This window comes from Fusarium odoratissimum (genome assembly GCF_000260195.1).
Source record: "Fusarium odoratissimum NRRL 54006 unplaced genomic scaffold supercont1.2, whole genome shotgun sequence".
NCBI classification, from domain to species: Eukaryota; Fungi; Ascomycota; class Sordariomycetes; order Hypocreales; family Nectriaceae; genus Fusarium; species Fusarium odoratissimum.
Window position 1 is genome coordinate 596,523 of NW_022158688.1, and position 11,157 is coordinate 607,679.

The window sequence follows — 11,157 nt, forward strand, 5'->3', positions numbered from 1 at the left end:
TGGTCCAACACCGTCACACCGCGTCGCTTCCGTCCTTGATCTACTCAGCTCCGGGTCGGCTGTCTCCGGTCATTTGTCGCTTGATTGAGGTCCCCTGCCAGCTGCTTTTGCCAAAACAGAGAACTGATGAAAGAAAATAAACGCCTTGTGGAAATGGCTTATCAAATGAGCTATGTACCCTGCAAGAAAAGCAATATGATCTGTAAGATGGCTTGCAGCCAACGAGACTCTGACAAGCCTTAGCCACCCCGGTTTTGGTGGTAGATTTCTTAATAAGCATTCCAACTACAACTCTCATCTTGACACTCAAGTTACGCTCGACCAATGTTGAGCCACTTCACTGGGCAATAAAGAAATGAGTATTAATTAAGTTAAATTAAGTATTCTACTACTAGTATCAGTTAAATATGAAAGTTATATAAATAATACAGGGTTTATTATAAAAGTCTAATTTAAGTGATATTTATAGGGTATGTCGCATTGACTTTTCGCCAGTCGCTGTTTTGCTGCGCCGTTGATAGAGCTTGATCTTCAGCGATTAGTCATCGATTAACGGTCCTATAGTTTAGTGGTAATGACGTCGGATTTTGATACTGCTCAAAAGCCTTCCGAAGACCCCGGTTCGAACCCGGGTAGGACCTCATTTTTGTCCTGTCCACGTCTGGAGATAAAATACTTGATTCCCCGTCTCCCAAGTCGTTATGAATGTTTTTTTTTTTTGGCAATTTCTTTCTCGGATATTTCAACTCTCCGCAACTCGTGGCTGTAAATGGGAGTTGTCTAATGTATGGACCCCGTAGCCGATGTCGGCCGGTCAAGACTGATCACTACCGTTCTCGTGACGTCGCACGGAAATGATAATGTCTGGGTCACTTCAATGATGATACGAATGGACACACGTTGCAGTGTTACACTGCGTTTGCCGTCATTTGTGCTTTGTCTACATTGAACGTCTTTGTCTTGGGTTCAAGTCAACTGTCTCCTGGTTGGATTGCTTTTGTGGAGACATTTGATGTTAGCCAACCTCCACTTGTTCTTGTCCATCAACGTACCACTGTTCCCCCGTCTCTTCACATTGTCACATCTGAAGAAAATGTCAGTCCCTGGCTCATCTGAGACTAACGAGTCTACGATTGTGGTCATTGGGTATGCTTTCATTACTAAGCCCTCCCTAAATCCCCTGCTAACACTAACGTCCCAGTGCTGGCATCATCGGTCTTACCAGCGCCCTCAAGATCCAACAACTAACCGCCGACTCACCATCAACTTCAGTTCTCCTCGTCGCAAAAGAATGGCCAACTTCAATCCCCGGCGCTCCAACAACTCACTCTGCAGACTATGCTTCCATGTGGGCTGGCGCTCACATTCGACCCATCCCCGCCTCAACGCCACAGCTGCGTCGTGAAGCCAAGTGGGTGAAACACACTGTCGCTGAGCTTCAGAAACATCAACAGACTGAACCTTGGGTTGGGATCAGACGTCTTCCGGGGATTGAGTATCTTGAGGACCCTTCGCCTGAATATTGGAAGCAAGATGCGCAGAGCTTTTCAAACGAGACTGGACTGCCGGGATATCGAAAGTATGAAGCGCATGAGCTACCTGAGGGCGTAAAGTTGGGATTTGAGTATGAGACGTATTGTATCCATGCGCCGTTGTATACTGCTAGCTTGCTGCGCAAGTTTATTGTACAGGGTGGAAAGACACTGCAGAGGGATCTGAAGAGTGAATGGGAGGCTTTCATCCTGGCACCTAGTGTCAAACTAGTCGTTAATGCGAGTGGAATGGGCTTTGGAGATAAGAAGTGCTTCCCCATCAGAGGTACGACAAGTCTTCCTTACCAGAGGAGATGATAACTAACAAGGTCCAGGTCAAACAGTGCTAACCAACCTTACCGCCGCCGACAAAACAATCACAACTCAAAAGAAAGACGGCACATGGAGCTTTATAATTCCTCGTTCCTTCAATGGAGGAACAGTCATTGGCGGTACCAAAGAAGTGGGAAACTGGCAGCTCGAACCATCACAAGAAACACAGAGTCAGCTACTGAAAGCTGCTCAGCCAATCATACCACAGGCATGCGACAAGAAACAGACACCTGAGACGATAAAAGTTATCAGAGATGTCGTTGGACGAAGGCCAGCTCGCGAGGGTGGCATGAGAGTCGAGACTGAAGCTAGGGATACTACATTGGGCGTCAAGTATGCCATTCATGCTTATGGGGCTGGAGGACGAGGATTCGAACTGTCTTGGGGTGTTGCGAGTGAAGTGGCTGAACTTGCGAGCGAGATATTGGAATCGCAATCTAGTGCTAGACCGAAACTGTAGAATCCGGGGATCTTGGTGAGAGTTTGTGTGATTCGGGATAGTGATGGGAATGATTCGGCTTCCTATGCCGAGCTTCGGCCAATGTTACTGACTGACCGACCGTGCATTATGATAGTCTTCGCATTACCTCACGAAAATGGGGGAATTACTTGGCAGATCGCTTCTAAAATCAACACCATGTCAAGTGCGCCCTTAAGCAGGCGGGGTCTTGATCCTTCGCCGTGCAATAAATATCTCTTCACTCAGTAAATATCCTCCACAAATCCAGTTACTACCACATCACCACACTAAATTCACAAAGATGAGCACCCCCACTGATGAGAACTGGCAACCTAAAGCCATAGTCTTCGATCTCCTCACCGGCCTCTTGAACTCCTGGGATCTATGGGACGCATCAACCCCGTCCAAAACTCACGAAGACGGCGGCCGCTGGCGTCAGCGCTATCTCGAAATCACCTTTGGTGCTGGCTCCTACAAGCCCTATGAGGATCTCGTCAGACAAGCTGCTGCGGAAGTTGGTCTCCCCGCGTCAGCGCCCGAAGCGCTCCTCAAGAACTGGTCGAGCATCAAAGCGTGGGAGGAAGTCCCCTCTGTTCTCCAAGCTTTAAAAGCCCAGGGCTATAGAGTTGGTGTTATTACTAATTGTTCCAAGCACTCGGGATATATCGCTATTCATGGTGTTGAGGAGCAGGCTAGTGTTGGTTTTGAAACGCCGTTTACTTTTGATGCTGCTGTTACGGCTGAGGAGAGTGGGTTTTACAAACCTGTTAAGGAAGCATATCACGCTATCCTGCCCAAGTTGGGGGTTGAAGCTGAGGATATTCTTTTCGTTGCTGGAAGTGCGGGGGATGTTGAGGGTGCGACTAATGCTGGGATGAAGGTTGTTTGGCATAACAAGATTGGGTTGACGAAGAAGGGTAATGCAGTTCCGTTGAGGGAGAGCAGGACGTTGGATGATGCTCTGAAGGGGTATTTGACGAAGCGCGAGGTGTAACTGCATATATTCAACCTTTCTCACACAGAATTGGTGGCCTGGAGCTCCACGGGCTGTAATCTACTAGTCTGTTGGGTTAAGCATTTCTTTGTTCTTAATTTAGCATTAGAAATGAGCCCCTTCCTTCCACATACTACTGGACCCGCTATACCCGAGTAAAGTCGACTTCACAATGGAAATACCACGGGACGATCAAGTCACCAGGGGTCCCTATCTATGCTAGTATTCTCGAAAGTAGAAATGCATAGTTTGAAGGCAAGACTAGACTCTATGATGGCTGGAGTGAGCACCTGAGCTCAGAAAACCCAAAAACGAAGCACAAACCATCAGGAGCTGAGTCCTTGTCAAGTCCCTTCTTCAAGCATGAATCACATCCAGGACACGAGTTTTGGTATCCAATTCCACTTCTCAAGCAAGATGATGTCGCTCCTGGTATCATGGCACCATATATTTCTTGCGAGTCCCGACACGCGATATTGCTACTAGAAAACGATCTTATCGGGCCTGAGAATCCCTGAGAACTATTCCTCCTGGATAGCGAACACACTTGGGCAGGTATAATACGAGCGGATGATGCTTTTGGTATATCCAGCATGACCTCGCACACCCAGGAACAAGCCGTGGAGTTGGTGGAAATCGCAATCGGACTGTTCCCACTAGCCTTGTTAAAGAGCCACTCATATAAAGATGTTCTACTCTAAGAAAAACCAGGGTTTGATCAATGGCATCAATTTTACTATGTCATGTGGATAGAATGGCGAGCAGGTATCGAAAAGGACTTGGCAAGGTTTGTCTTGATATCTGGGAAAAGCAAAGAGGATAGCCTTTTACTTTAATACTGGGATAAGATGGTCATAGGCTTAAAAAAGTAATATTCTTTTATCTTAATTAAGTAATTAGACCTTATTATACTTCCTAACGAGAAGTAAAAATGTTATTTTCTAGGTTTTCCTCTTATTAATATTTATACTGTAGTAATTAATTAGGTATTATAATATAATACTTAAATAGTAAGCTAGATATATTAGGAATGACGGGCGTGTCGAGGTAGCTATGCTCGGCAGACTAGATGGTCTTCCATAGATGGGCTGATGCATTGTAGACATGGATTGGTACTTTAAGCAGCGATGATTTAAATAGCATGGCGTTTAACCACATTTATTAGAGCCTAGATGCCAAAGAAAATGTAAAGAAAATCTCCTAATCAGTATTTTATAATTGTGTGGATATAAAGGATAGTTTGGCAGAAGTTATACTGTATTTACCTGGTAAGGTGAGGGAAAGAAAGCTCTGTAATCAAAAACCCAGAAGATAAAGAAGTAATATATTATAATTGAAGTCATTAAAAGAACAATTGGATATCTAAAGTATTTCCTTAACAGGTATGTTAAGTATTGCTTCTCCGTGATTTAGCGGAAGGAAGAAGTGGCGCAAATGTTTGGTTCTTAATCCCCCACGTTTCTTTTACAGGGTTTAGGGACCGGTACGGTAGCACATTAGTTTTAACAGTAAGTAGCCACATAAACCGGGTGATTATGGCGTCCCATGCTATGATAAGTGTGCTTGTTAAATACCTCCGACCGTCTTCCGGATCCACGAGCTGACTATTCTATTGTCTTGAAGAAGGATACATGGAGAACACACAGCAGGCTGAGCAGTTTCTGACTGCGATCCAATCCTTCACCGACCAAGGTCGGTATATAGAGGCGGCAGAGCGTCTGCAATCTACAGAAGCTCGCACTGCCCTTAGTACCAAGAGACTTGCACTCGAACTGGCAGAGGTTTTCGGTCAGCAAGGGTACTACGGCAAGGCCGTAAGGACCTTGGAGCAGCACGTTACTGATCCTGAGGTCATGTCTCTCCACAATATTGTAGGCATGCGACTGCAAATGGTGTTGCTTAGTTTCAAGGCTCAACGTTTACATGATTTCAAGGGTCTTGGAGGGATCCGCCAGCGGGTTCTATCCCTCAAGGATATTATCAGTTCGCTGATTTTATGTGATAATTATCTGGATGAAGATGTGGTATGGGAATTCTCATTTCTTTTCGCTGAAAGTTTCCTGACCTTTTGGACTCTATTAGGTACGAACAGTCGAAGGCTATTGCCAACTGATGCAGTGGATTAGCGAGTTCAATCGGCCTCTCCCGAAGGAGGCTATGGAAAGGGTGTTCGTCTGGGTCAAACGAGCTTTGGACGCGAACATATCACATAGCCAATTTCGACTTGCCGTCATTTTACTCAGAGCATACACAGCTGGAGCAACATCACGGTTGGCCAAGCTATATGGTCTGGACATGGATGAGTGTAAAGAAGCAATGCAGCGTCTTGCGGATGCACCGGCTATTCCAAATCTCCTCAAAGCAAAGGTCTTCCATTTATTGGCATGGACAACAGACCCTGAAGATAAAGCTTTGGGGGAGACGTACGAGGTAAAGGCTGTGGAACTGTACAAAGAGTCATGCAGCACAACAGGTGAGGTAGGGATTCGAGTCAGCCGGGTCTGCCACGACATGTCCAGCGGGAATATGGATCTCGTAGAGGGCGGGAACATACTGGAGGGGCTCCTGCAGCAGCTAGAAGATCAGGACTATCTAGCGGGCCGCTTCAAGGCATTAGAAATCATGCAGGCGAAATTGACTGGGCGCGAATTCTTCGAGCTGCAGTTGTCTCTTATTGACACAGCGCAGACATTGGCGGAGCAGGCTGAGGCACCTGTGCTCGCCATGATATTTAAACTTCGCGCAATATCGCACTGGTATATCCGAGGTGGGCACACGCCACGGGTTATTGAGTTCGGCAAGGGGCTTTATGACGCTCTAGACGAAGTGGATTGTGCTTGGTTTAAGGGTGCGGTGGCCAACATTGTTGCGCTCGCATACATACCGCTCAATGATCATCAAAACGCAGTAGAGTGGTCAAAGCATTCAGAGCACCTGTGGATGTCATGCTCTGTTGCAGACGGAGCCGGCGCGGTGGAAACGCAACTGCTGGCGGATGTCCAGGCTTGCAGTACCTGGACAGAGCAGGAATTCGATGCGGCTGTAGCAAAGTGGACCACAGTAATAGACCATGAGGCCGAGAAGGGCTTGACCGAGGATGTTGTCAAGAAAATGGGCCATCTCACCGATGCTTTGATGAAGAGGAGAGACCCCAGAACAAACCACTTGCTCGAGAGATGGGAGAAACTGCTCAGCCAACAGCCACCAACTCCTTCTGCTAAAGCGATTGACTTTAAATTGGCCGCATCATGTCTGGGCACGGTCAAATCTTTATTGTCTCCATCATCCCAAGGTTCTTGGAGTCCACAACTCGTGGCTCAATGTATCAACTTGGCCCAAAAGGCACGTCGGTTATATCAGAAGCACAAGAACATAACGGAGGATGCAAAGGCACTCTCAGCCCAGGCCACGTTAATGTTTTACGCGTCGCAGAGGTACAGCAGTGAAGATCTGCTTCGAGCGTCCATTGAAACAATGGACACGACAGTTGAAGCATTCCGCCTTTTGGACTCTAAAGCTATGGTCAGTTCGGCGACGTATTGGCGGGCTGTCTTTGCATTCCATCAGAATGATTCAGCAGAAGCTGTTATGAAGTATCTCCTAGAGGCAGAGACAGCAAGGAATGATGAGCGTGTCGATGTAGCTATGCTCGGCAGGCTGGATGGCCTGACCCAGAAACAGAGGATGACTGCCGATCCTAGCAACCTAAAAATATTCGAGATGGCATTCCAACTGTGCCGCAGAGAAGGTTGGGTCGAACAACTCTGGGAGTGGCTCCAGAAGTCCAAGGCCAGAAGTCTTTCGGACTTGCTGGGGCTCAGAGCACTGATTCCTGGATACCTCAGGGCTGAGATCATGGCCGATCCAGAAGCCAATCGGCTGTTTGTTCAAGAAGAGGCGTTACTACAGGCCATCGCACAAAGTCAAGCTGCCGAGCGCCTACCCCTCCGCAATCAGCTCCATCTACTCCAGCAGCAATGGCGACAGTACTCCGTACTAGACTCAGTGACTGCAATCCGAAACGCTACTCCAGCTTCGCTTGAGCAGCTGCGCTCGTGGTTCGCTCGAACGCCGGAACTACAAGATCTCGGACCTCTCGTGTTTGCTGACTGGCTGTTTATAGAGGACGACATCTTCCTCTTAACCGTGAGACCCGATTCTGTAGCTCCTCAGCTGGCGAAATGCCCCATATCACGGACTGAGATCAATAAATGGGCTCTGCGATTTGCAAAGGGCCAAGGGGATGATGACGAAGAGTACGACTACGATTTTACTAGGGAAGAATGGGACGACGACGACCCGGATTACGCCCTCAGACATCTGGATGCCCTCATATTACCTCTAGGTCAAGTTTCAGCACCAGAGGACCTCATAGTACTCTCTACAACCGGCATTCTGCATTCCATTCCTCTTCATGCTCTATGGATAGATGAGGAGCCTCTCATCACCAGAAACCCTGTCGTCTACGCCGCGAACATGACGAGCTTCATGCAGTGTTTCGGCAGATCCGTCAACTTTCCTCCACAGGCTGAATCAACGCCCATGACCATCATGGCGGTTTACGAACCAGGCGGCGGAAGAGTGTTCTCCCCTGCGGAGCAGTCAGCCGTGTATAGCGCAGCAAGTAACCTAGGTAGTATCACTGGCGCGCGTGTCTTCTCGGACCAAGCAGCCAATAAACAGCACTTTAGTAATGCATTGGAGACGTCGACCATATTCCATTTCCATGGCCACTGCGTGCTAAGGCCGGAGCTTCTCACAGACCAGGCGCTAGTGCTCGCCCAGGGCGAAGAAGTCTCCGTCAGCGACATTTTCGGGCTGACACTCGACACTGCATCACACGTTACGTTGGTTGCATGCGAGTCGGCAGTGCAGGGAGTGGCAAAGGCGGATGAGCCCCTGGGTCTCGTGACAGCACTTTTGTGTGCCGGTGCTGGTTCAGTTCTGGGGACATTATGGCCTATTGCTTCTATGCCGGGGAGGCTTTTCGCGGAATTATTTTACGCAGACGTTCTAAGACAGATACAGGAAGGGGCTGGTAGATATGGAGTTGTGGATCTGGCAAAGACACTGCGCAAAGTGGTCCTGGACCTAAGGACGGATAAGAGGACGAGAAAACCGTATTATTGGGCTCCTTTTGTTCTACATGGCAGTCCTGTACTGAGGCAGCCTAGTTCTTAAGGCTTAGATTGTGCGAGACTTCCTATGATTTTAATTGCTTTGATTCATAAGCCATTCTATTGAAGATGATGACGCATAAACACTATCTGAAATATCCTTTCGTGCTCATGATATTTGTATATTCGCATGATCAAAGTGTCGTATTTGCTAGCCTTCGAGTTATGATTTCCCTTGTTGTCTCCAATATTTCCTGGAGGCATCCTAGCACTCTTTCGTAGTCATCACTGTATCGCTCAAACTTGGCCAGCTCTGAGTGGCTGCGGTTGATGGGGATGAGGAAGCGTGAGTATTCTTCGGTATGATTTGCCGAGTCCTTGCTGACGAGAATAGCAGGATCGCCATTCATGGTCAATTTCCCATTATCCTAGACTTGCTTCAGGAACTGATATAGAAGATTCATGTTGGAAAATAGAAAAGGAACTTACCATTTTCGCTGTTCCAGACATACATGTTTCGAAAAACGAAAAGATAACAGACCCATCTAGGGCTGAGACGGAAGAAAACAGCTGTGACTGCTTTTCGAGTTCAGGAGACCCGATTCGCAGTGATTCGAGAAACTCACGGTTGGCCTGCGACCCAATGGCGGCTAGCAAGGCAGAATTGTCCATTCCGCGATGAGGAACACCAAAGAACAGGGCGCCTCCGGTAGCTCTGAGGTTGAGCATGTCCGTTTCGTCACCTCCAGGCTCGTTCTGCATTACCAGGAGCTGGTAATGACACCAGGGTCAACTTTCAGACCAAGGGTTTTAAACAAAGCGAGGGATACATACCTCCTTGATGATGAGACCACCGAGACTGTGGCCTATGAAGACCAAGGGGCGTTTCTTGATAATACCCTTTTTTTCTGTTAGCTTTTATACTCCGCAACCGATGGTGGCCTGGGCGTTATACTGACTGGTCTGATTGCTCTGAGTGAGCCTCTTAACCTACCCGCGAGGTCGTGAATGCTCTGGAAGGAGATTGTGTTTTCAACACGAGCATCATACCCATACAAAAGGATCCTTGCAGCGCACCCAGCCAATGCAGCCCTGAGATGTGCTGGTAACGAATCTTCAAGCCACATGTAACTGCCGCCTCGTTCTTTGAAAGACCCATATGCGTGTCCCCCAAGCCCGTGAACTGCAACGATACTGTTGATTGGTCTGGTGAGCCATTGTGCGTCCATCAAGGTATGGGGAGGCGTCTATGACGTACTCAACTTCAATCTTATCAGAATTTGCAAAGGGCGTCCCGACAACGGAGAACCCAAGGAAGTGCGTGTCGAATAGGAGTTTGATGGTTGTGTTTTCAGCCGGAGTGGATTCGGTTCCTTGTGGCGGTAATGTGACATCCAGATGCCATTCCTTCTTTGTGGACTTCACGCATAGAAATTCGGGGGTTTTGTGGAATGATAAAACGGACATCATCTCAACCCTGGTGCCATATGGATTCGCCATGAATGAATGTATCCGAATTGAAGTTGCGTCAAGGTTGAGAGCTGTTGCAAGACCTTTGATGAACTGGCCTCTAATACATGTTGCTGGAATCCCCTGTACTCTATACACAGCTCCTGAGGATGTCGAAGTGGATTCTTGTTTAGGGGAAGACGAAGGCGCTGTCATAAGACCCGAGACTACGGTTGAAAGCGCGGATGAAGATGGGCTAGCTAGAGCAATGTAATCCGCCAAGGCTTGGGACTCCAGTTCGTTTAGATTCGTCGCTGGCAGCGGCATGCCCTTGTGGGTGATGCAGTCGAATAACAGAGGATCGTCCCGAGACCATGGAGTGTTGCTGATCTTGATAAGGCTGATTGCGGTGGTGGCTTCGACCTCGACGGTGGCCTGGAACGGCCCCCGATGTGCCACTATGAAGGCCAGTTTTACCGGCTCACAAATCCCGAACTTACTTCCGTGGATCTCATTTATGGTCCAGGTTACCTCGTCAGGTTCTTGGACACCTTTAGACAACCAGGTCTTGCCCCGGATAATGAACTCGTCTGGCGACCAGATAAATGGGTCTGATGGCAACATCGATGCTGACCTTCGCAGTGCGGGCTGTGAGCCGCGGGACTTGTTACTTGTTGGAAAGAATTGGTGGATGACAGGATGACTGGTCCCTGGCTTTTGGCCTTTAAATGAGATAGATATTTCCGCACTCTTGTACCGAAGAGGCCCAGAGCCTGCCCGAAAGTCAAACTGCATGACCACAAGTGCTGCAGGGCTAGTCGGACTGGTAGGACTGTCACTCCATGTTCCGTATGCCACAGAGCAGACACTCCCAATAACGCCAAGGCCGAAAAAGTCAATATGTGTTATTTTTGTCCGGGTGCTGGTATCGTCGACATTGTGTTGTCCTAGCCACAGCTCCTCTTTCAGATGGTCAAACTGGCACCATCGCGGCTCCCAGCTGATGGGGATCCCTTCTTCGGTCTCCGCGACGGCGTAGGTTGGATTTGGCTGGTCCATGTTGCCCTGGCAAAATGGGTTCCTTTGGGCTCTGTGAGAATATCCTTGGAACTCGCCACCAATTTCCTTTGCTTTAGGCTCTTTGCTGGAGAAAAAGGCGCGATGAAGGTCAATGAAAGATGCCAACGTATTTATGCAATAATCACGTGGCCAACTTTCAGCCGCACGTAGGTGTCCAATCTTACGCCTTCCTTAGTAAGACCATGCATGCAG

The 11,157-nt window shown here is 48.2% G+C and overlaps 4 protein-coding genes and 1 non-coding gene across 6 annotated transcripts; 4 read left to right on the forward strand and 1 right to left on the reverse strand.

Moving 5' to 3' along the window:
• Positions 1 to 554: 554 nt before the first annotated feature.
• Positions 555 to 641, forward strand: FOIG_01820. The gene has a single exon. It is a non-coding gene; the product is annotated as a tRNA-Gln (tRNA).
• Positions 642 to 1,012: 371 nt separating this feature from the next.
• Positions 1,013 to 2,576, forward strand: FOIG_01821 (uncharacterized protein; the record flags this gene model as incomplete). The annotated part of the gene is made up of 3 exons (XM_031198809.1): positions 1,013 to 1,146; positions 1,202 to 1,818; positions 1,868 to 2,576. The coding sequence occupies 3 exons, from the start codon at positions 1,013 to 1,015 to the stop codon at positions 2,323 to 2,325; spliced, it is 1,209 nt and encodes a 402-aa protein (XP_031070846.1). The 3' UTR covers positions 2,326 to 2,576.
• Positions 2,577 to 2,579: 3 nt separating this feature from the next.
• Positions 2,580 to 3,324, forward strand: FOIG_01822 (uncharacterized protein). Its single transcript, XM_031198810.1, has one exon. The coding sequence runs from the start codon at positions 2,627 to 2,629 to the stop codon at positions 3,317 to 3,319; it is 693 nt and encodes a 230-aa protein (XP_031070847.1). The 5' UTR covers positions 2,580 to 2,626; the 3' UTR covers positions 3,320 to 3,324.
• Positions 3,325 to 4,950: 1,626 nt separating this feature from the next.
• On the forward strand, positions 4,951 to 8,500 carry FOIG_01823 (uncharacterized protein; the record flags this gene model as incomplete). The annotated part of the gene is made up of 2 exons (XM_031198811.1): positions 4,951 to 5,343; positions 5,402 to 8,500. The coding sequence occupies 2 exons, from the start codon at positions 4,951 to 4,953 to the stop codon at positions 8,498 to 8,500; spliced, it is 3,492 nt and encodes a 1,163-aa protein (XP_031070848.1).
• Positions 8,501 to 8,519: 19 nt separating this feature from the next.
• FOIG_01824 (uncharacterized protein) lies at positions 8,520 to 11,043 on the reverse strand. Of its 2 annotated transcripts, XM_031198812.1 has the most exons (5): positions 9,695 to 11,043; positions 9,396 to 9,630; positions 9,271 to 9,336; positions 8,926 to 9,207; positions 8,520 to 8,864 (listed from the first exon to the last, which is right to left on the reverse strand). In XM_031198812.1, exons 1-5 carry the CDS (start codon positions 10,942 to 10,944, stop codon positions 8,631 to 8,633), a joined length of 2,067 nt encoding a protein of 688 aa, XP_031070849.1. In that variant the 5' UTR covers positions 10,945 to 11,043; the 3' UTR covers positions 8,520 to 8,630. The 2 variants fall into 2 exon arrangements, with proteins under 2 accessions (XP_031070849.1, XP_031070850.1); XM_031198813.1 differs by having other exon boundaries at positions 8,744 to 8,864; positions 9,271 to 9,630.
• Between the last annotated feature and the right edge of the window lie 114 nt (positions 11,044 to 11,157).